The 24,264-nt window shown below is 31.9% G+C and overlaps 1 protein-coding gene across 11 annotated transcripts in view; it reads right to left on the bottom strand.

Moving 5' to 3' along the window:
* BIRC6 (baculoviral IAP repeat containing 6) overlaps window positions 1-24,264 on the bottom strand; it is a 197,178-nt gene that overhangs the window by 71,710 nt on the left and 101,204 nt on the right. For all 11 annotated transcript variants that reach the window (XR_012511857.1, XM_074378695.1, XM_074378697.1 and 8 more), the window contains 13 exons: window positions 22,179-22,306; window positions 15,531-16,093; window positions 14,398-14,573; window positions 13,335-13,431; window positions 12,994-13,188; window positions 11,994-12,194; window positions 9,481-9,760; window positions 8,355-8,611; window positions 7,985-8,093; window positions 4,898-5,119; window positions 3,101-3,881; window positions 1,560-1,703; window positions 827-956 (listed from right to left, as the gene is read on the bottom strand). Coding sequence is in view for 10 of the 11 variants with exons in the window: in XM_074378695.1 (XP_074234796.1) it covers window positions 827-956; window positions 1,560-1,703; window positions 3,101-3,881; window positions 4,898-5,119; window positions 7,985-8,093; window positions 8,355-8,611; window positions 9,481-9,760; window positions 11,994-12,194; window positions 12,994-13,188; window positions 13,335-13,431; window positions 14,398-14,573; window positions 15,531-16,093; window positions 22,179-22,306 (3,283 nt within the window). In the remaining variant the exon portion in view is untranslated. The remainder of the gene's footprint in view (window positions 1-826; window positions 957-1,559; window positions 1,704-3,100; window positions 3,882-4,897; window positions 5,120-7,984; window positions 8,094-8,354; window positions 8,612-9,480; window positions 9,761-11,993; window positions 12,195-12,993; window positions 13,189-13,334; window positions 13,432-14,397; window positions 14,574-15,530; window positions 16,094-22,178; window positions 22,307-24,264) is intronic.

Genomic DNA, 24,264 nt, shown 5'->3' with positions numbered 1-24,264 from the left:
CTTCAGGTACCCTCTCTAACGTGTACAGATAGAAACATATTTATATTTAAATCAGAATGCAAACATTTAAATTTTCAGTTTATTTTTTAATCCGACAACATACATAAGATCATAAATACTTTGAGCATCAAAATATGTGTCTTGCTCCCTTTTACATCCCGAGAACCAATTACTGTGCTTATACATAGCAGAAGCTCAATGAATTCATCACTGATTAGAATTTCTGAGAGGCAATAAACTCAAACTAAGCACAGTCAATTTGCATTCTACTTCAAAAACATACTCTTACTTTAATAATTTCTATCCTGTTTAAAGGCACTGTCGGAGCTTTCGAAATAAAGGCAAGAAACTTAGGGGGACGTTCTCTCTGTTTTCTTCACTGTTATAAACAATAAGGTCACCAGTCAATTCTACCTACTGACCACTCACATCTCCCCTAGATTTAGAACATGCTTAGTACTTAGAATTCTGTTATGCAACCTGCTGTAATGTAATTCATCTACCGTAAAACAGCCAGATGGTTTACCGAGAGAAAACTCCATCAATGGCTTCCCACAGCTTGTCTACTTCCCAACTGCCCATTCTGTCATTACTACACATAACATACATCACATCAGAAGAAATATTGGTGCTGGAATATACTGTACATTTTGTGCACTTCATCAGCTTCTTACTCATGCTTCAAACAGTGAAGCTATCTTAACCTTTTCCAGTTATTAAATGGTGGCTGAGTGAGTGAATGCAGTAAAATAGCTACAAAATGGTAAAATTTCACATGTATCTAAGATAAAGTTAAAGAATAAAGAGTATTTAAGTCTGGACTTGCCTGATACTCTGTCAAGAACTTCTGATAATGTCGTTGAGACTGGCAAATGAAGTGTACGGAACTTGTGGCCTGCTCCATACATTGGATGCTGGATGACATGGCTAGTAGCATTAATTCTACCTTTGTACAGCTGAAAATTAATTTAAAAGAAATCAAGAATTGATTTTTTTAAAATGTATACCATTATATAACAATTTCAAAAGCATAAAAGAATAAAACTTCAATAATGCATACAGAATATAAAGAGATTATTTTATATTTCTTCAAATGTGGAACATCTGCTATGTGATGTGTTGGTCAACTTTTGCATTAGCATGATTGTACCTAATAATCTGCCATTTCCCTGCCCAAGTCAAATTTTATTATTCATGGGGTGGGGGGAGGAAATGTAGCTCAAGTGGTAGAGCACATGCTTAGCATACACAAAGTCCTGGGTTCAGTCCCTAGTCCCCATTAACTCCTCTAAAAATAAATAAATAAGTAAACCTAATTACCTCTGCCCCAATCAATCAAACAAAAATTATGCCATTCATGGCAAGGTATAAATAGGTTATTCTAGACCGAGAAGGTCAGCTGAGATTTTCAAGTCCTATCATTAAGTATAAAGGTTGTGCTAGTTTCACTGTGCTATATCAGAAATTATTACAGATAACTGCAAGCTCTTATATGAACATGTAAAACATCTTTACAGACAGCTTATCATTAAGATTTAATTTAATTGTTAAATACTTACCGGGCAGGGTGACTGAAGAAACATTGTCACTTTCTCATCCTCCAGCATCAACTGCAAAAATAATCTACGTACAAACCCTGAAATGTTCCCTGATGTTGGAAGGTTCCCCCTTTGAGGAGATGTCTGAAATAGTTCACAGAGAACCTAGCAAGGTAAGAGATTTTAAAAGTTAAATGTGGTATTTATTTGCAGCTTTATATTTTAAAGAATAAAGACAAAATTCTAAATGTGGATTAAGAAGTGTATTTGAATTCATCAAACCAGTAATTAAAGAACATATTATTTCATTTTAAAATATATGAATACAGAAGTAGATAAAAAGCTAAAAGTGCAACAAAAATTTCTGTGGATAAGAGAAGTTATTACTACAGTGCTTTCACGTAGTAACTACCCAGAATAACCAAGTTAATTTTAATTTTAGTCAATATCAATGTGGTTACAATAAAAATCTTGAAAAAAAGTACATTAAAAGTATGAAACAAAGCCTTAAAAGAAATTAAGAGATGATAATTAGGCCAGAAAACAATGAGGCATTAAGCTTCATCTTAATCAAAGACACAAGCCAAATTTTCAAACATCTATACTCAAGAACTTGGTTAAGATTGCTAATTGAAACATCTCTTTCAAATTAGGCACATTAAGCAGTCTCACAATAATTACTTACTTAAGACAATAAAGTACCTTCTTAAATCATTCAGTGTTTTTTAAAAATCATGGTAACTATCCTTCCAGATATTAATAGAGTTTCACCTGAATAAGCACTATCAAGTAAGGGGGTAAAAAGAGAAGCTGGTTCCTAGGTACTGGGATCTACCATGTCTCTGACAGGCTCTATGTTAGGTACTTCATATACATTATAGTATTTAATTCTCTCCAAAAATATAATCTTTTGAAAGGCAGGTACTACTATCACCATTTAATAGTTTAAACAATTTGTTGAAGATCACAACAGCCAGAAAGGATTAGAATCTGGCAAAAAGCAACTAGAATTATTCTTGAGGTAATTCCAGCTTTCAGATTTTTGGCCCCATGGGCTTAATAAAATAAAATGATCTTTCATGCTTTTAATGTGATTTGTCAGCAGTCTCCTATCTGAAACCTAGTCTAATATCTGCTTCATTAGAAGCAAATCAACAGTTGTAGCATCTTGGTTACCACAAAATGCAAAGCCTCACTGAAGATGAGGCACTCAGTGATCACCTTCAAGTGGTCAATCCTGTTCCAGCAGCTGACATGTCATTCTTTTTACTTGGGAGAGTTTTTAAAAAGGAGGAATATATGATTTGTAGCTAGAAGCTCCATGAATTTGCCCTCTATCCCACCAAAAAGAATAACTGATTTATGAGAAGAGAAGGAAGGAGATACCGGTACTTAAATTTAATTCTGGTTTAAATTTGGATCCTTAAATGCACCCAACCTCAAACTTCATCATCACCTGGACTTAATACATGCCCCTTGCTTAACCAATTTCAAGAATGCTGTGTGAGAGCATATAAAGACAGTAAGACACCTACAATATATGCCAGCTTTCCTACTCTTACCTGGGCCATCAGCTTTTGATTATTAGGGTGGCAGGAAATGCACTGCAGAAAGAATGCAACAGTTGCATTCTCAATCGCTGTCCTCTGTTGAGTAGTCAATCCTGTCGTAGCAGCCGAGGAAAGAGAAGCTGACCTTGCACTGGTCTGTTGTGCACCTAAATTATGTCCTCCAGAAGTGGACCCAGAGTGACACAATAAAAACAGAAGTGCTGTCCAAAGTGGATTGACTTCAGACCCACCGAGCCAGTCTTTCATAACATGGCTATTGCCAACTTCTGTCAAAAACCTAAGAACAGGAGCAACCAGGTCTGCTGTGATAGGCATTTTATTACATTGTTGTGGAATGTGATGACGCCTGAGTTTGTCTTGGGAATTATCTATTGACTGAGCAATGCTTTCTGAGTAAGAGATGTGGCTGAAACAGAAACTAGCCAGACTTCTCACAAGAAGAGAAGGCAAACCTGAGTCCAATAATTGTTTGATAGCTTCTGGAGATTGAGAAGAGGAAGCAAGGGTCGCCAAATGTGATTCAGTTAGTGCAAGAGGTGCTTGTGCATTTTTAGAGTCATCTGTTAAGGATGAAGTAAGATCTTGCTTTTTGCTATCATCTGTCATGGATAGTCTGTGGTGACACTGCATTGGAGGAGGGGTGATTCCCATCCAGCCCATGAGCAAAGAGAAATAACTTGGGTGTATGTGACACATCGAGCAAAGTAGACTGTCAACAGCTTTCTTCAAAACCATATTGCAGGGAAGAGACATGGACCAATTAAAAAGCAGCCTAGGGGAATAAAAGACACCATGTTAACAACATGTATTTACATGTTAACAATACATATTTTTAGAAAGACCTCACTATCAAATAATTCTACTAGAAATCACCCTGATGAAAGTTATACAGTTTCACATTAAATATTATGACATAGTATTTCAAGAAAATTGCTTGTGATATATACTTTGTTAAATAGATTGGAAGTTAGATTAGACTTGTAAAATTAATACAGAAAACCAAGAGATCTATATCAAAATGATTCTATCATTCTCTGTGTGATCTCAAAAAATGACATCAACAATGAAAAATCATATGAAAGAAATATTTAGACTGAATTTGACAAGATTGATGGCTTCAATTCATGTCTGCAAATTGAGAACTATTAGTGAGTTTCACTAGTAAGTAATCGATTATGCCAACCAGTAGGACCAAATAATGAAAATGACAAAACGAGAGGCCAAAAGACCAACTTTTCATGAGTCATGGAACCTTTTAGAAATAAATATTATATTATATTTTGCTATAAATTTAGCAGTTATCAGGCAGTCAGCTCAGCAAAGCCTTAGCTGAGTATGGTGAAAAAACGTGGCTTAAGTGGAAACTATTTACAAAAGAACAATCATAACGGCTATCTAGAAAGAGGTAAAAACCAATTATAAAAACTGTCTAAAAGAGTCTTTCAATTTCTCTAGCTAATACTTTTCCTCCAAAGATGCATATTAAAGACAAAGGATCCAATGGGTAAATTTGCAGATGAGAATAAACAGTACCAACTGCAGGAGCAGACATTAAACATTCCAATTTTAGGTGGGAAAAGCAGCAGTGACACTAATACAGCTTCTTAAAACACGAAGATAAATAAATCTGTGTAGCATCTCATTCCAAAATTTTACTGATTATATACTTAACTACTACTTTCAAAGTACTGTTTTTATCCAAATAATCATGTAAAATGTGTTTCATCAAGTAAAAACCTAAAGTGATCTAGTACTGGGGGGAAAAAGGATTTCACAAACCATACTTACTCAAAGAGCTCTCGGTCTAGCAGAGCTGGTAAGTCATACTCTACAAGCAGTTCATAACTGTGCCACAGAATCGCTGCTACACAGTGCAAATGAGAAGGAGATGGCATCAAAAGTCCATACTCTATTGTTGAAGAGTTAGGGCCCATGTAGCTCATCCTGCCACTTCTTTTCATAGCAGCCACTCTGGCAGAATCACTGACCCATTTTAACAAGGCCTGAATTCTTAAAAGAAGAAAATAAATTCAAATAATTAATTATACCACAGCTGATATTTAATATGGATAACTACCATTACTGCATGTAAGCAATGTATTTACGAGAATAATATCCAACTTGCTCTTGATAAAAAGGAAGGAAAAAGAATTATACAATCAGCAAAGACACAGTAAATCTACTTTTCCAATAAACTTAAAATCTTAAGAGATGAAAAGGTTTGAGATAATACAACTCTAATTCAGCAAACATTGATTCTTCCATTATTTATGACACAATATATAAATGTCTAGAAATACAGGATACACAGCTTAACAAAATTACTCTCTCCTCTAAATTTTCTCTCATCTTCTAACAAATCCACAAAAGACAGAACAGTGCTCTGGGGCCAACTCTTCATTGCGCAGAAGCTCATGAATATGGCCCCCAACCATTAAATACTAGTAGCAGCCACCCACCCTCTTTCACTTTGACAACAGAATAGCCCTAACATATGTACTTTTTCAAGGCCATCCTATTCTCTATCACCTAGGGCTGGGGACCACTAAATGAGAGCCAAAGACTTTTTAAAGCAGTAACGCTCGGAGTCTATAGTTTAAAAGGGTGTGGGGACTGAGATTTATAGTCAAGTTCTTAAAACACTGTATCTTTGTTTTGATTGCTTTGAAATGTTTCCTCTAGTTTAGAGCACAAGGTTCTTTGCTTGAGGGTAAAAGAAATAGGAGCCAGAAGATATATATTACTACTTATAATCCCTCTCTCTACCCTCTCTCATTTATATTTCATACGACAAGAAATACTGACAAGTCATAGAAAGGGAAAAGGGTGAAACAATCAGGGAAAAGTAACATTTTCTACATAGCAACCAACAATCTTGTCATTAATGTCAGTTCTGAAGCATTGTGAAGTATTTACATTTGCATTATACAAAGAAAATAATTTTAAGTGCAATTTTCTTCTGATGATAAAAAATTAAAAATTAAAAAATCATAAGGGATTTGAAGAAACCTATTCTAGAAAAATATTTAGCAAAATTTTAAGTATATTTTTAATCCTATTAACCATTATGATTCAAATTTGACACAAATTCCTATTTACTTTGTCAAAAAATATTCCAGTCTATTTTTATTTTTTTTAATTTTTTTAACATTTTTTATTGATTTATAATCATATTACAATGTTGTGTCAAATTCCAGTGTTCAGCACAATTTTTCAGTCATTCATGGACATATACACACTCACTGTCACATTTTTTTCTCTGTGAGTTATCATAACATTTTGTGTATATTTCCCTGTGCTATACAGTGTAATCTTGTTTATCTATTCTACAATTTTGAAATCCCAGTCTATCCCTTCCCACCCTCCACCCCCCTGGCAACCACAAATCTGTATTCTCTGTCTGTGAGTCTATTTCTGTACTGTATTTAGGCTTTGTTTTTGTTTGTTTGTTTTTGTTTTTTAGATTCCACATATGAGTGATCTCATATGGTATTTTTCTTTCTCTCAGTCTATTTTTAAATACAACATAGTTACCATATATTTTTTATAAAGCAAAAAAGCTTAACGAAAACAAAGTTAGCCTTTTTAATATTTTGAAACTATCCTGCTGAAGCAAATTTCACTTTGTTAATTATGTCCTTAAATATTTTTAACACAGAGAACCTGAATGCAGTGAGCCTAAAATAATTGAAAGCTATTACATTATCAGTGATTAAGTAACAATCTTCCCAGATGCCTTCACTGCCTGGTACTTTTAATTCATACCCTTAAGTCTGTCCTACATAAATCTTCCCTGTGAGTGACACTGCCCTGTCTCCCCAACTCTGAGGGCACAAGTTGGACTTAATTAACTTGATCTCTCCAATATCTAGCACAATGCAAGGCATACAGCAGTTACTCAGTAAATAGATACAAAATGAGTAAGCACCCACCAAAAAATTAATAATCTATTAATAATTTACAAAGTAAGAAATTAAATAACATACCAAATGATTTCACTTTAAATATAAATTAATGAAGATATTAAAGGATATTAACTGGATATAAAATATTCAATATATTTAAAAGCATATTAACTCAGGAAATAATCTCTAACATAAAGATTATTTATATTATTTATAGAGTCACACCCTCTATAAATTTTTTTTGTGATATAGATGATATACATAAAACCAGAGAATGCCAAATTTATCAATAAAAACACGCTTAAAAAATACTTGGAGTCTTTATTAATTTGGAGGTAGAAGATACCAAGGAAGAACTACATTAGTAAAACTCATCTAAAATTACCTATACTGAAAGATCACTAAACATTTAGGTGAAACATTCAGGTATTTACTTGGTATGATAGTGTTTCACGTTGTGGTACGAAGCAGGAGAAAGAGAATACAGAGGCTAATGAAAAACAATCAATAAATAATGTAATTAATTAAAAAAATCAATAAAAACAAACATTATTATCAAAATAGTCCAAGTACCTAATATGGACACATTATTCCTATATTTCTATATGTATAGTAATACCTAAGACAGGTAGTATCATTATGACCCAATCAACTTACAAAGATTTCATCACAACATAGCTGACATAAAAATATATTCAATATTTTATCCCAATCCATTCCTCAAAAGCAATACTAAGTAAGGATCTATTTGAGTTCAAATTCGAATATGTCCAAATTTAAGAGAATTTATGTTTAACACTCATGAAAATCTCTGAAAGTTACATTATGTGAAGTATACAGGTAAATGTATGATATAATCAACAGTCTTAGCTTAACTTTTATGAAATGATCTAAAAAGAAAGCATCACAAGCAACACTCACTACATGTGATTGTGTCTGTCCTTATATGAAAAATGAGATCATCACATACCTGTCTTTTGTTCCAGGATCCTGAGTTGTTCCAAGCTGGTAAAGAATATCTATCGTGGAGTCAGAAGAGAGTCCATTCAGTCTTCCAAAAAGTAAAGGGCTATTCAAATCTTGCAACAAAGAATCAAAAGGAAAAGTTTGCTAAATAAGCAAATGGGATGAGAAGATATGCTCAATTTAATCTTAAATTATTCATTAATAAGAATTCTTCTGTAAATTTCAGCAACAGCAACAATAAAAAACAAACTCTAAAAATAATCAAGCCATAATGGAAGTTAATTTCAGAAACAGAATTAATCACAAATATCACATAGTTCAACTGTCCTAACTTTGCAGATATGTAAAAATTAAAATATCAAATTAATTGTCACCTGTGGGATCACTGCCTGATGCTGCACAATTTCTCAGAAGAATGTCTATAAGCTTCAGGCCAATTCTAGTGGACTGCAGTCCTATCTTTACAAGCACAACCTCAATATTAGGTGAATGCATTCCACAGTATGGAGACATCAATAAGGCAGCACAAGTCTGTAGCAGGTTGGCAGTGGGTGCAGCTGCACTTGCCATCATTCCTTCCAGATCACTTATGTGAGTAAGGCAATGATGTAATAACCGTAGCCATCCAATACTGAAATACACAACACAAAATGGCTTATATGGTAAATTAAAGTAGCTGAAATCACTTCAGGTTACAAAATTCTCATGTTTATTTCTTAAGTAGCACCAATCTACGTTAAAAAAAAAAGTTTTTAAAATACTGTAACATCAGTAAAGAATTAAACACATAATAAGTCTCCCCTATAACACAGTAAATAAAAATACTTAAGTGTTAATACCATTTAGGAACTAAGAACTTGCTTTTCATTTAATCAGTCAGGAAATGTTTTTGTATATATGCATATTTATATGCATAAATACATACTGCACAAGCTCATAGACTTGCAAAACTATAGTCCTGGCAGCTTGAGAGTCAAAAGAAATCCTAAATTTGTTCCTCAGGTAAAACTTATAATAAAATTAGTCTATAAAATTTTCAACCATCAACATTTACCAGAAGAATGTAAATTAAAGGATATATCCAGGTCCTTCTTTGGTCAGTTTGGTTCAACTCTAACCCTCTGTTGACTGGCACTTACGAATTACCCTATAAGAGTAGGTGCCTGTCTATATGATCAGTTTGTATGGTTCAGGTGTACTGCTGGGGATAGGCATTTGGAAATGCTTATACTGGACTACGATCCAAAGAACTGGAAGTTACATCCACATATATCATATTGAGAATCACCTCAATGATTAAACGCACATAAATCTCAATTTTAACCAGCTTCAGGGTTCTGCTTCTATAGAACTACTCTTTGTTACACTTAAAATCACAATATTATATAGATGCCTCAGAATAAAGAATTTACTAAACTCTAAAAAAGAAAGAAACCACAGAATAAATAATTTCACAAGAAAACACAAAAAGGTTTTTCTTAAGAATGAAAAATCACATACCTTGTTTTGGATACCTGATCTTCAGATGGAAGAAAGGGATTATTAACTGTTGCTGAAGAAGTGGTACCAAAAGCAGTGAGGCCCAGTAATTTAATTTGTGAAAGGCCTAAGGTGCTGGCATCACGTGGACGATGGAGTCGAAGGCAGACAGCAGAAGCTACTTCAGCTTTAACAAGCTGAATTTTTATGTAGGTGAGACCACTTGTGACAACAGGAGTGGATAATGGTAGCATATTTACCCCATCTGCACTTACTTCAACAGACACTGAGGATGGACAGGCTACAGGAAGACAAATTCAACAATTACTAAAGAAAAAGTAAACCAGACTTTACATTTTAGAGGAAATCCCAGTAAAACAGTAGCTTTCAGTTATATTCTTTATGAACTCATAAAAGGAAATTTTTATACCAAATCATACTCTGTCACTGATTTTCACCATAATTGATTTTGAAGCTATTATATGAAATCCACAGTAAAATAAGAATTATATTTAAAAAATTCTAACATTCACCTAAAAAAGAGAGTAAATGAAGATACACAATTCACATGTACTTAATTCTCTCCAAGGGAAAAATAAAAAACAAATAGGCAAATTATCATTTCTACTTTACTTAGAATTATTACCAATATAGGACATTTGACTATTATGGTTTACTGTTGTAAATAATATGGGAAGAATCTAACAAAAAAAGTATTTTTTATGAATATTATTTTACTATAACCATATTGCTACAATTTTAAATACAGCTGAGTTTAGAACTTGCTTTCACCTCTGATCTTTTTTTTCTTTCAAAATTTATATAAACATTCAAAAGATTTTTTTTAATCATTTCCTGCTAAAATTTAAGGAGGCTCAATGAAGTAGCAACTGGCAGCTACTATGGGAAAATTATTTCTTTCTCACAAACATGGAAGCCCACATAATAAATATATCTATCAACTAAAACAACCTTTAAACTTTGATTTTAATTTTAACTATAAAATTAGGAAGTAACTTTTATTGTATGCCAACTACATACCTGGTTTGCACTGAGAACTAGACAAGTTACATCAATTTTTAAATTTAATCTTACCTTTTGGGGTATTATCCACATTATTTAATCTCTTTGACTGTCAATACAAACTGACAGAGTCAAAGAGATTAAATAATCCAAACTCCCACATGACAAAGGGGACATTTTATATTTAAGCTCATGTTTGATTCTAAAGGCTATGTTATTTCCATTGCAACACACTGCTCTGATCTGCTCTAATCCAGTAATAAAAATTTCTGCTCTGATCCAATAATAAAAATCGAAATGTTTTATTAAGCATAATTATAATAGAGAATACCTATTTATTTTTTATAATGTACAAAGTTCTCCTTTGTAACACTCTTCCTGTCTCAATTCCTATATGCAAATTCTACGCACACTCCAAAGCCACTATTTACATGAACCACTTTCTCCTTCCAAATAAAAGCAGTTTCTTCTGCATCTTAAGATTATCTCCTAAGTCTTATATACTGATTACATTTTTGCCATGTAATACAGTTATTTTTGACCTACTAAAACACTGTAGGTTAGTCTATTTTCCTTCTGCCGTTTTATTTATTATATCTATTTTAACTTAATACATGTGGATTCTACAATTATATTAGGGCATAATAATAATCTAATCTTGCAAATAAGTAGGAAAATTTATTCTTCCAAATATGCCAGGTCTACAAAATTTCCCATAGTTCTGCATTAAACTACTGTGTGACATATGACAGCAATCAGAATCAATCAATGAAGATAAACAAATGTGACAACTTCAACAATTCTGTACAAATTCTTACACTTACATTTATATTGAAATAATTTGGGGACCAACATAAATGCAAAATAGTACTTCACATTCCTTTATGAATACTTGAAAGAGTTCCTGCTCCTCTTAATGTATAACTTGTTTTCTAAAAATTCTTTTGAATTATTTAACTTACAAAGTTACAACAAAATGTATTCAATGGAAATTTATCAAGTGATGCTCAAAATGTTAAAAATTTAAAAATCACAAACATTAAAAATATTACTCAAAATATTGTAATAAACAATTCTTTTGAGATGTAATTATCTTACAATTGGGAGGGGATCTACGCTAATTTCACATTACAGAGCTAGGACTGAGGACCAGGCTATAAAAACTAAAGACTATTATCTACAGTTATGTAAACTAACTCATTTTGACATAATGTTATAGCTTAATAAATTTGGGGAAAGAGAAAAGGTAAAATAGTATTTAACTGGAATGTATCTGTTTGAATTTCACCACACATTTCTATTTGTTTCAGAGGAATAGCCATGCTAATTCATTTCATGGGAAATGATTTGGTGGTAATGTTAAAAGTTGTATTAAAAACTGTTCAATATTAACCAACCTGGAAATTGTATCTAAGTGTACCACATTGTTTGCTAAATACTTCGCTCATTTTTAGATGCTTCTATATTATAGTTTATTTTCATGATGGGTCTTAACAAAAGATATTACTCACTTGCAAGAGATGCAAGGTGAGGTTGGATATGTATCTCTTTAAGAAGCACTGCTGCAGGAAGGTGAATGGTAAGGTCACACCAAGCCTCCTCGGGCAGAAAGATGTAGGACCAAGCAGCAGAGCGAGCTCTTCTGTGGGGTGGTGTGGCCTGCAAAAGCACCTCGGCCGGTTGGGCAGTAGGACTGCTAGATGTGATTGTACCTGCAAGAAGATATTTTAAATAAAATTAAAACTTGCAAAAGAAACCCAATAAAGCACCAAGAACTATTCAAATCATAAAATTACACTAGAAAAATTAGCTAAAAATATGAACATTTGATAGTCTGAGTGTACTCAGTACACTTTGCATAATTTGTCAGAGTACTCACAAAACATTCGGACATCCAGTCAGCTGGCAAGGTAGCATTCACTGCTAACCACTGCTTAATTCCTTTATATTCACATGTCATATGAAAACTAAACTAGCAACAACAAATTCAGCACAATAATTCTCAAATGATATAAGTAAAAAAACAATGTCCAAGACAGCCTTCAACTTGAAAATAATCACTTTTATTTTAAATTGTCAATGTTCATCAGTTAGAAATATGAAAAGAAATATAATATAAAAAGAAACTAGGTAGCCTGGGAAAAACAGTATCTAAATCTGAAGCTTCTTAAAAAGGAAAATACCACTCAAAATAAGAAAGAACAAATTTCTTTAAACTGGTTAACATTTACAGTGAAAACTGACATAAGAATCTACTTTTTCATTTCATAAATTGTGCTTCTATGTAAACTCAAAAATAAAAACAAATTTTATTACTAAAGAACTATTAAAAACTTCCTTCTAATCAGTAGAATGTTTGAAAAACTACTACCTTTAAAAATCAATGGTTTGTAATTAAAATGGTGATATTACAACACAATCAGCTTACTCTGACAACTATTTTCGCTTCATACCAGCTAATGAACTACTATATAAATTCACACCAATAACATGTAATAACTCTTTTCTTACCCAGCGGTGCAAAGTTATGGATCCCTTCTGCATTGTCAGGCTCAGAAGCCAGTATTCTTGTTTTCAAAGTGCTGTCAACAGCTTTATTCGGACCAGAGTCAAGAAATTTCATAATAGTTGAAACCATACTTCTTGCAGTGTTTACAATAGCCCTTGTACTAGTAACCATATTGTTGCAAATGAGCTGAACACCACCTAAATTTACAAAGAATACTAAATGAAAATTATCTTTACATAGATAATTTAGCAGAGTCAACTTTCATAGAAAACTACAAAAATAAGAACATAATGTACTATCAAATGATTACACTTAAATGACAGTTTTGGAAATTTCATCTTACCCATATCATGGAACGCTTTCAAGGCATCACTAGTATCCAGCACTCTCAAAATGAACCACAAAAGTGGTTCAGATAACTGGCAAGTAGCAAGAGAACCCTAAAAAACAAACAAAAAACCCCACACATGTATACTGTGATTTTTAAAAGGTGATTATTAATTACCTGTGGATTAGGACAATTAAATTTCTTATAGAACGTAATATTCTTTTACAGTTAATTTTCATAAAATGGCAACCTTAATCTAAATCACTAAATACAAGTGTCTGCCAAAATACCTAAGAAATCTTACCCAAATCAAACAGGACATAAACAGTATCTTCTCTGAACACAGGCATATTTTAAGCATCTGTCTCTATGTACTGTTACCATTTTCCACCTTAATGTGCATCAATTTTGCTTTCCACTAGACAGTACCTTCATTTAATCACATATTTACATGCAATATAATATGTATGCATAGTCAAACTGTAATAATTCTATCTAATAGAACTGAAAAAAAGAAAAAACACCTATCCTTCTCAAATATCTTTGTATATTCCAATGGAGAAATATATACATATATGTCATATACATTTATGAAAACTGTAATTACACACTGATTCATTTTCTAAAAAGGAAACTGAAGAAGTAGTAATATTCAAATCTATTTTTCTTTTAAAATTATCCTAACCCCTTTTAACTGAAAGTAAGCTAAATACGAAGCTTAAGCTTTGGGAAAAAAAACCTCATTAAATTTTCATATGTAACGTCTATGAAGAACATTTTGTTACTCAATTATGTTATTTTTAGAGAAAAAAAGAACTACTTCTTAAGACAATGGAAAGAAATCCTAAAATGTTAAAATATGTTAAATATTTTATTCTTACATCACTGTAATCATCTTTAACAGAATCACTTCAAGGAACCTTTACTCTTCAACTTCTATTACTAATCTATAGTTCTGACCCGATGATTCTGTTCATTTTCTAATATATAATATGAGTACTCTGCCTTACAAATAATTCCTTGCAACCATTGCTAGAAACTACTTAAGTTACTGCAAATGTTGCTAGGCTGAACTCACCTGTCTGCCCATATATCCACAGGCCATGTAGGTTAAAATTGGCTGCAGCATCATATGAACTGTAGAAGCTTTTTTACTAAGGGTTGTTAATATTGTAAATAATCCATCCCCGACCGATATTGCATCTAAACCACCATGAAAGTTTTCGTGTTTGGTGAGATGTAATCCACTTGCTCCTAGTTTAAATAAAAAGATTACACATTTTTTTAAAAGCATATTCTTAAATACCAGTAATAATTAAAACAGAGGCTTAAAAGCCATTTTTTCCCCAAAACCACTGAAAAATGGGTACGTAATAGTTGTGTGTGTGTCTGTGTATACATATACATATATCTAGAAATTAAAATATCTCTAACATGCAGTAGAACACATTTTTCTTATTTTTTATATGATACACCTCTATTGTTGGTAGCAACAAAAAGTTGCTCTATTATATGACTAAGGAACATCATTATACATATCAAGAAGAAAAGGAGAGAAAAATAAGGGATACTGTTACAAAATTACACTTCAAAACTTTTAATCAAAAAGAAGATATGGCTGCTTCCCTTACACAAAGGAAGAAATAACAATACGCAAAAATATATCAATAATGGATTTTGTCACAATTTACAGAAGTTCAATTAGTTTAAAAAACTAACACATTAGCTTTCAAATAGGTAGAAAAGTAAAGCAACAATATATAAATTTTACATTGATGTATGTCATAGAAACTGTTACACTGTGAACAAAATTTTATACTTCACTTTTTAAGAAACTCAATAAATAAATCTTACTGGTTGCCTAATACAAAATTTGATGTGAAATTCTTCATCTTGAAAATGTTAGATACAAGGTTACAAATTATGGTACCTAACTTACAAGACTGATTTTTTTCCCCATTAATTTACCTCAATACATTATTTTGTTAGTATTTTCCAATTTTCAAAAAATTCACACTTAAATATTTTCAATATTTCAATTTACTGATTGAAGCCACTCTACAGAAGTTTTCACTAAGAAAAATCAGTCACGTTAAGTTTACAATAAAGTAATGTGCACTATAAAGTAAAAAGAAAATTAATTTATACATTGCTAAAGAAAAAAGATACAGTACCAGAAACAAGTATAAGATTAATATTTTCAATACGTACCAATTATCATCGCCATGGCACTGCTATTACACAGGCCCAGAGCAGACAAAATCTGGCTCATTATCTGTTGGTTGGCTAACACTAAGTCAGCAACATATGCAGGTGATCCTTGAATACTACTACTGCTTCCATTACCATCTTTTCCTCCTGAAACTTTTTCTTCATCTGAAACACTGTCTGTCGTATTGGTGGTCATAGACACTCTTGCACTGTATTCCCTATTGCCCGAAAGAGGCAGCTGTACTAAAATGTTAACCAGTTTTAACAAATCAAACATGAGTTGATCTCTTGTCATTTCACCACAAACTGCTTTTGCATCACCTGGACGAATGAGGTTGGCAAAGAGTCCCCCAAAGCATGCTCGAGCACCCACTGAGCTATCTGATCCACTTCGAGACATTACTTTGTCTGAGCAAGTGATATAGTGGTGCACTAAAAAGGTGACAGACTCTATCACAGCAGAAATAGTACTAACTGAAACGACTTCAAAATTCTGCTCCAGGGTGAATTCTAAGAGCTTTACTTGGGCATCAAGAGGTCCTTGGCCTGTCTGGAAGGCACCCCTGGAGAAAAAAGGAGACAATTTAAAATTAGACCATCTTAAGTTGTTTTGAAAGAAGTAACCGCCACATCATAAGGAAGCTAAACAATAATTAAACTCTTCGTATTTACTATTTCATTTTGTAGCAGTTTCTACCTCTTCCTGAGTCCTTCTTGTTCCTGCCTCCACTTATACAAAATCAAAAATAACTTCCTTTCCAAATAGAAAACTATAGGATAAGTAAATCAAAGAGGTGATTTCTAAACTAGAGACTAGTCCTCATAATGAAAGAGCCCTGGTTTGTTAAAACCTCAAATGTTGTTAGTTTAAACATTTCCTACTGATTTTGATTTTTTAAAGTCGATTCAATCAAATAATTCTTATGCATCAAAACTGAATGCTCTCAAGTTCTGTTTATGCCTAAGATACAGAAAGTTGCAAAGATCAACCCCAACTTAACAATTTTTAAAAAGCCAAATTAACTACAAAGTCATAACTTTTCTTGAATCCATCAGAGAGCTGAGGTCACAGAGTTCCAAAAAAGCCTTAAATCCATAAAAAGACAGGCACCTCCAAGGAGACAGAATACGAGCATTAGCTGTCCTGTGGCAGAATTTGGGAAGACAAGATGTTGGCAATATCCAAATGGGTAAGAGGAATTCAGCTAAAATATTTAACAAACTGTTAAGAGGGTAATAACACTGAACCCTTGGAGTTCACACAGACACCGTCCCTCATCATCCCCCACACACATCTTGCCCTTTGCATCTATTTCATTTGGCTGTTCCGGAGCTTTATACTTTATAATAAACTGGTAAATGTAAGTAACGTGATTTTCCTGAGTTCTATGAGTCCAAGAAAATTACTGAACCTGAAGAGGGGATTGTGAGAACATGTGAATTTGTAGTCAAATCATACAGAAATGTGGGTAACCTGGGGACCTCGGAGTTGCAAGTGCCCTCTGAGGTAAAGACAATCTTGAGGGACTGAGTAGTTAAAACTATAAATGTGAAGCTAACTTTGGATAGTGGTGGAATAGGGCTGAATTGTAACACAGGGTTGATGTCAGAAAATCAGAGAAATGGTGTTAAAAAAGACACCAGGTATTTGGTGTTACTGAAAAAAAATCTCAAATAGCAATAGTAGTTTCCTCCCACTGGAGAGAAGGAAACACTCTCTTGCTGAGAAATGACCAAAGACACAAGCCAGAGTCTGGCTGACAAAAGGAATGAGAAAAATTATTGAGAAAGCTCCTCCCATAAGGCCCAGTCACAGAGGGCCTGCCCAAGACTGAGCCAGGACCAGAATATCAGAGAACATCTGCCATCACTAGGAGTCTATGGGACATTAAGAAACAAGCAAAAGCAACTGACTGCTAGAGATGGAGCCATGGAGAGAAAGTCTCTCTGTGGTACAAACGTATAAGGAAGAACAAAAGCTAAGAATGTTGCAAGAACACTGGAAACAATCCCATGTACCCCAACCCACACTGAAGCACAAGTTAACTAGATCATTTTGAAGCTGATATAACACTAAAGGTAACCATAGCAACAAGAAAACCAAACCAAGGTCAAATCCTGGAAAGAGTGACTCAAATCCTCATGCTAATAATCCATTACAAGAGGCTTGTCCACTTCCAGGCCTAAATACTAGTTACTTCAGTGTCAAAAAGATACGTGGTTATCTAAAGAAAAAATTGTAGGAATGTATTAGTTTACAGCATATGTAAAAGTAAACTAGATAATTAAATCACAAAGATGGGAGAAACAAACTGTAAACATACTGTTGTAAACTTCTGACATATGTGATTTAAGGTATAAAAATATTTGAAGGCAGAATGTTATGAAATAAAGATGTGTACTGCAAAGCTAATCCAAATTTTTTTGTTATAGATAATAAGACAACACTAGAAACAAAATGAAATCACAATAGCATAGGGAGCTATATTTAATAACTTGAAATAGCCTATAATAAAAAAGAATATGAAAAGGAGTATGTATGTATATATATAAAACTGAATTACTACAACATACACCAGAAATTAACACAAAATTGTAAACCAACTATATTTCAATAAAAAAATTTATAAAAAATTACTTAATCCAAAAGTAGGCAAGAAAAAAAATTTTTGAAGGGAAGAACAGATTAAATAAATAGAAAACTGGCAAACTGATAATTTTAGTCTACTATATCAATAATTACAATTAAATGTAAAATAGTCTAAATAGATTAGTTAGGAAAAAGATATCGTCAAATACTTATATAAGAAAAGCTGAGAGGTCTCAAATCAATCTAAACTAGAAAAGAGCAAATAAAACTCAAAAAAACTGGAAAGGAGGAAGTAATAATTATTAGAGAAAAAATCAATAAAACTAGAAATGAAAAAATAGAGAATATCAACAAAGCTTTAAACTGGTTCTTTTAAAATATCAATAATATTATAAACTTTCAGCAAGATGAACAAAAATAAAGATTAAAATTACCAATATCAAAAATGATAGAATGAATGAACTACATCCTATAAAAATTAAAAGGAAAATAATACAAATAAATTCAACAATGTAGATGAAATGAATAAATTCCTTCAAGACACAAAACGCCAAAGCTCATGCAAGAAGAAAGAAAATCTTAATAATCCTTTACCTATAAAATAAATAGAAAAAATTTTAAAACTCCAGACACAGGATGCCTCAATGGCAGAATTACTATCAAATATTTAAGTAAGAAATAACTCAGTTTTACACATCCTCTTCCAAATGGAACACTCATTTTAGGAGTCCAGTATTACCTTGACATAAAAACCAAAGACATTACTTTTAAAGATGCAAATATTTCTATTTAACATAGATTCAAAAATGTTCAACAAAGTATTAATTAATTAAATCCAGCAAGATATAAATAGGATCATACCATAACGATCAACACATTTTTTTTCTAAATCAATGTAATTTGTCATATCTGTAGACACATGAACATTTCAACAGGTTCAGAAAAAGCAAAAAAGATGTACACATTATTCAATGACCACATGACTGTGTACAAAGAAAAGTCACATATATATATCTCTCTATATAACTATTTTTATCTATGTCTCCATGTATAACTGTTTCTATAAATACATTTATAACTCTTCTCCAATTCATCTACATACTGACATATTCAATTAAAATCCAATGAAAGTGTTGTTTTGTTATGTTTTGTTTTGTTTTTGTAAGGGTGGAGGTGGGGGTATCAATAAGCTGATCCTAAAACTTACACAGAAAAGCAAAGAAAGTAGAATAGCCAAAACAATTCTGAAAAAAGAACAAAGATGGAAAATCTATACTATCAGACTTCAAGAAACAATAAAAAATACCAAAGCAGTGTAATATTGGAAAAGAACAGACAAAAACATCAATTCTATAGAGTTCAGAAATCTAGCAAAATAAAGATGGTCAACTGATTTTTGAAAGAGGCACAAAGAGAATTCAATTTAAAAAGGATGTTTTCATGGAAACAGCCTAAATGTCCATCAACAGGTGACTGGATAAAGAAGATGTGGTATATTTATACAATGGAATACTACTCAGCCATAAAAACTGACAACATAATGCCATTTGCAGCAACATGGATGCTCCTGGAGAATGTCATTCTAAGTGAAGTAAGCCAGAAAGAGAAAGAAAAATACCATATGAGATCGCTCATATGTGGAATCTAAAAAACAAAAACAAAAACAAACAAACGAACAAAAACAAAGCGTAAATAAAGGACAGAAATAGACTCACAGACAGAGAATACAGACTTGTGGTTACCAGGGGGGTGGAGGGTGGGAAGGGATAGACTGGGATTTCAAAATTGTAGAATAGACTACACTGTATAGCACAGGGAAATATACACAAAATGTTATGATAACTCACAGAGAAAAAAATGTGACAATGAGTGTGTATATGTCCATGAATAACTGAAAAATTGTGCTGAACACTGGAATTTGACACAACATTGTAAAATGATTATAAATCAATAAAAAAGGTTAAAAAAAAAAAGGATGTTTTTTTCAACAAACAGTACAGGAACAATTGAACATCATCCATAGGCCAAAAAAAAAAAAAAGAACTCTGACACAAATGCAAAATTTAACCTAACATAAACTTAAACGTAAAATCTGAAACTATAAAATTTATAAGAAAACATAGGAGATCATCTCTAAGACCTGGGTTAAGCAACGCTATTTTTACAATACAAAAATAATAATAATATAAAGCTGACAATATTTCTTCAAAATTAAAAGCTGCTTTTTGAAAGATATTGTTAAGAAAATGAAAATATAATCTACAGGCAAAGAGAAAGTATCTACTAAACACTTATCTGATAAAAATGAGTGCCCTCTTCATATGAAGATTGGGCATTTCTTTTCAATTCATATTATCAATTTAACTGAAGAGCTAATTTATTGGGATACCAGAGACTTTCTTAAAAACATACAAAACAAAGGAAACAAAAACTAAGAAATATTTTTGGGCCAGCATTATGGAGGCAATTAAAGAATATGTATGAGGTGTGTGTAGGGTTGAAGAGGATGAAAAAGTAGTTGGTTAAAAAAAAACCCCTTCTAATTAGTTTTTGAGAAATGTAAATCTACAAATATCTTCACTTAAAAAAAAGATTTAAAAAAAGATATAAAAGATTTTTTAAAACAGCATGTAATAAGCTAAAAATAAGACTAACATTTCTGTAGGAAATTAATATTAGAGTAAATACATTGAATTTTCATATGAAAATCTTTTACTGCTAGACTCTACAGAAACAGATCTAAAGTCTTCAGTAAGTATATTTAGAGGTCTCTCGAACAGTTTTTTAAAAAAGCCTAGTTAAAACAAAAATGAAATACATGGTGACTGATTTTTTTCTTGTCAGTTGGTTTTATTTATATCATACAAAATCCTCAGGGTCACTTTTCCAAATACACACATGCATACCATACAGCAAGCCTTTGATTTTGTGACTAACTTCTTCCGGCGCCTATGCTTCACTCACTGTGTACACACTACAAACAGGCTGAACTACAACCACATGAATGTTTCAAAATAGTTACAATGGAGGAAGAAAACAAAAAGCAGATAGTACCATGAGATAAAAATTTTTGCAACTATGAAAACATATTTCCATATAAGTTCTGTACATTAATTTTTATATTAGGTTTAAGGTATTCTGCTACAGATCTATAAAAAATAACTATTATTAAAAATTATTAATTTTTATGCTAACTTTTATAAACTATACCTTTTTCTGAATTCTAATATTTAAAAACTAATTTTTAAAGTCATGTAATCTACAAATGATTTTAACCATTTTCTAATATCATTAAAAACTTTTTTAAATTCATTGGCACTTCCAGAATGAAATTAAATAATAAAGATAGCAAATAACACCTTTAACTTGTTTTTGATATTAATGGAAATTTTTAAAATAATCAAACATGCTGGAGTTTGCTTTGTTCATCATAGTTTTTTTGTATAACTTTAAATAATATGACACTATTTATATTTCATTAAAAAATTTTCTCAGAAAGTAATGTTGGATTTTATAAAATGTCTTACAGTATGATGAAATGATTCATTAATATGATATATATCATATCATACTGAACTATGCATTTCAAGCATCAATGCATCACGGTCACATTTTAATCTTTTTAACCTAGTGCCTGATTTTGGTAGTAATTTATTTAAGATTTCTATATGAGATTAGTATTTAATTTTCTTTTTTAAGCTAACTTTTCCGGTTAGAGTTAGATCAAATGTAAGTTTCAAATAAAATCATTGGTAACTTTAATTCTCTACCTGTATTCTAGAACAATTTAAACAGCTTCAAGTAAATTTCATCTAGAAGGTTTATAATTACTAATCTATGAACCCATTATTCCTTTCACAATAGAGTTTAGGATATGGGACAGCAAAATGAAATGAAAACAACCAAGAAACACATCAATAAACCTTATCTTCTTAATCCCTACTATCCTCCTGCTTATCTGTCCCCAGATAAACCTCCAGCAAGTGATAAGGGTACATTTATTTGGAAGATTACCGATTGCTTCTACATCAGGAATATATGTACAGGCTGAAATTTACCTTTCTGTTGAAAGTATATGAATTAGCTTGAGCAAAAATTCACTGAATATCTGAGGACATGTTGAAGAAAGATGCACTTGTAATCGGGTAAGAAATTCTTGCATAGCTTGCGTAGCTGTTGGCCCAACCTGAAAAAAAATGAAGTTCTGTTGAAAACTGCTTACTGATCCCACTCACAATTATTCATTTAAAAAGTATCAAGTGTTAAGTCAAGAGCTATACCGTTGTAACTTCTCATTTGAAGAACAAAAATATTAATAGTGATAGCAGGAAAACCAATTTATTTTTAAGTCTTGATATATTATTTTAAATTGAAAATTATAGATTTATTATCAGTATTTTTTTCATTATGGTCTAGAACAACTTATATTAGGTTCATTTAACTTAATACAGAAAAAGATTCACCTGAATTACACGAGAAATATCTTCATAATGCTTTCAGAAGTACAAAGAACTTATGTATTGATTTTCGAAAACAATTTTATTAATTACCCCATTTCAAAACACAAGAACTCAGACTCAGAGGGGTTAAATGATCCACAAAAAGTCATGCTTCTAATGACCAGCAGAGCAAAAAATAAAGTAAATGAAAAACAAAAAACAGAACACCGTATAAACAAAAAACCCTAAAGCTTAAAACCTGTACCAATTCATAAAAAACTGCTTTCCCAAATTTCTGTCTCATCAGTGAAAAAAATGATAGTGAGAACCACACTAAGTATCCTAAAGTATGTTTTGAAATGTTCTCCTACATATTATTTTATTTGATCCTAATTTAGTATAATCATAAAACCTTAAAGGAGCTTTGAAAAAATAAAATGCAATATAATTCTAAAAACCATTTTAGAGTTAGATAAACTTAATTTCTAATAATCAGCATACAAATCATATTAATAACCAAACTTCCTATATAAAACCAAAATATCTGAGGAAAGCTTGATCCTCAATAACTTTTACTCAGCCTTTAAAGAAAAAAAGAGAGGAAAAAATATTTTATACAGTGGCATGCCCCCTGACACCCACGCTCTGCTAACTAGCTGTATAATTGCAGGCAATGCAAATTATGCATATTTTCTCATATGTAAAATAATGAAGTTAGAATCAGTGATTTCAGGAATCCTCACATTCAAAATTCACACAATCTTTATGTATAATAATCACTTGATAACATGCCTCTGTCCCCATCAAAACTCTGGCCCAATCTAACTACAAGTAGTTTCTTCTTTCTCATTCTTTACCTTGTCTCTTTTATTTTACTATGCTCTACAAAAATTAGTCTATTCAGTATAAGAGTACTGACTAAATGTATCCAACAGAATTTAAGCTCCAAGAAAGGCAGAGAGACTCAGACAGGCTAACTACTTATATCCCCTAACTACTATAACAGTACCTAGACTTAGCATAAATATAAGCATATAGCTAAGAAAAAAAAGATGATAACTTTGAAAGATAATCTTGAATAACATCCATTAAATAGCTGCTATGAACACTAAATATTTTATGTGAAAAGAAATATATTGAAGGAAAAATACTTTTAAAACAGTATGATATAGTCTACAGCCATACCACCCTGAATGTGCCCAATCTCGTCTAAAACAGTATAACAAAAACTTGAATTAATATAAAAGAAATCTGTAGTTAGACTAAAAATGCTTATAAGCTCTGATACACCCTTTTTTTTCTTAACTAACAAAAGCAGTATTTCTTTTTTTCCTTTCAGTTTCGAGATATAATTGACATCAGGGTTGAGTAAGTTTAAAGGGTACACCATAATGATCTGACTCTTATACATCATGAAATGATTACCACAGTAATTTTAGTGAACATCTATCATCTCATGTAGATATAAAATAAGAGAAAAAAAATTTTTTCTTCTAATGAGACCACTCAAGATTTATTCTCTTAACAACTTTCATCCATAACATAAAGGAATGTTCATTATATTTACCATGGTGTACACTACATCCCTAGTACTTACTTGTCTTATTACTGCAAGTTTTTCCTTCTAGCTACCTTTGTTCAATTCACTGACCCCCTGCCTGCCTCTGGTAACCACAAATGTGATCTCTTTTTTTGTGAATCTGTT

This window comes from Camelus bactrianus, chromosome 15 (genome assembly GCF_048773025.1).
Source record: "Camelus bactrianus isolate YW-2024 breed Bactrian camel chromosome 15, ASM4877302v1, whole genome shotgun sequence".
NCBI classification, from domain to species: Eukaryota; Metazoa; Chordata; class Mammalia; order Artiodactyla; family Camelidae; genus Camelus; species Camelus bactrianus.
This window is presented reverse-complemented; position numbering and strand designations above follow the sequence as displayed.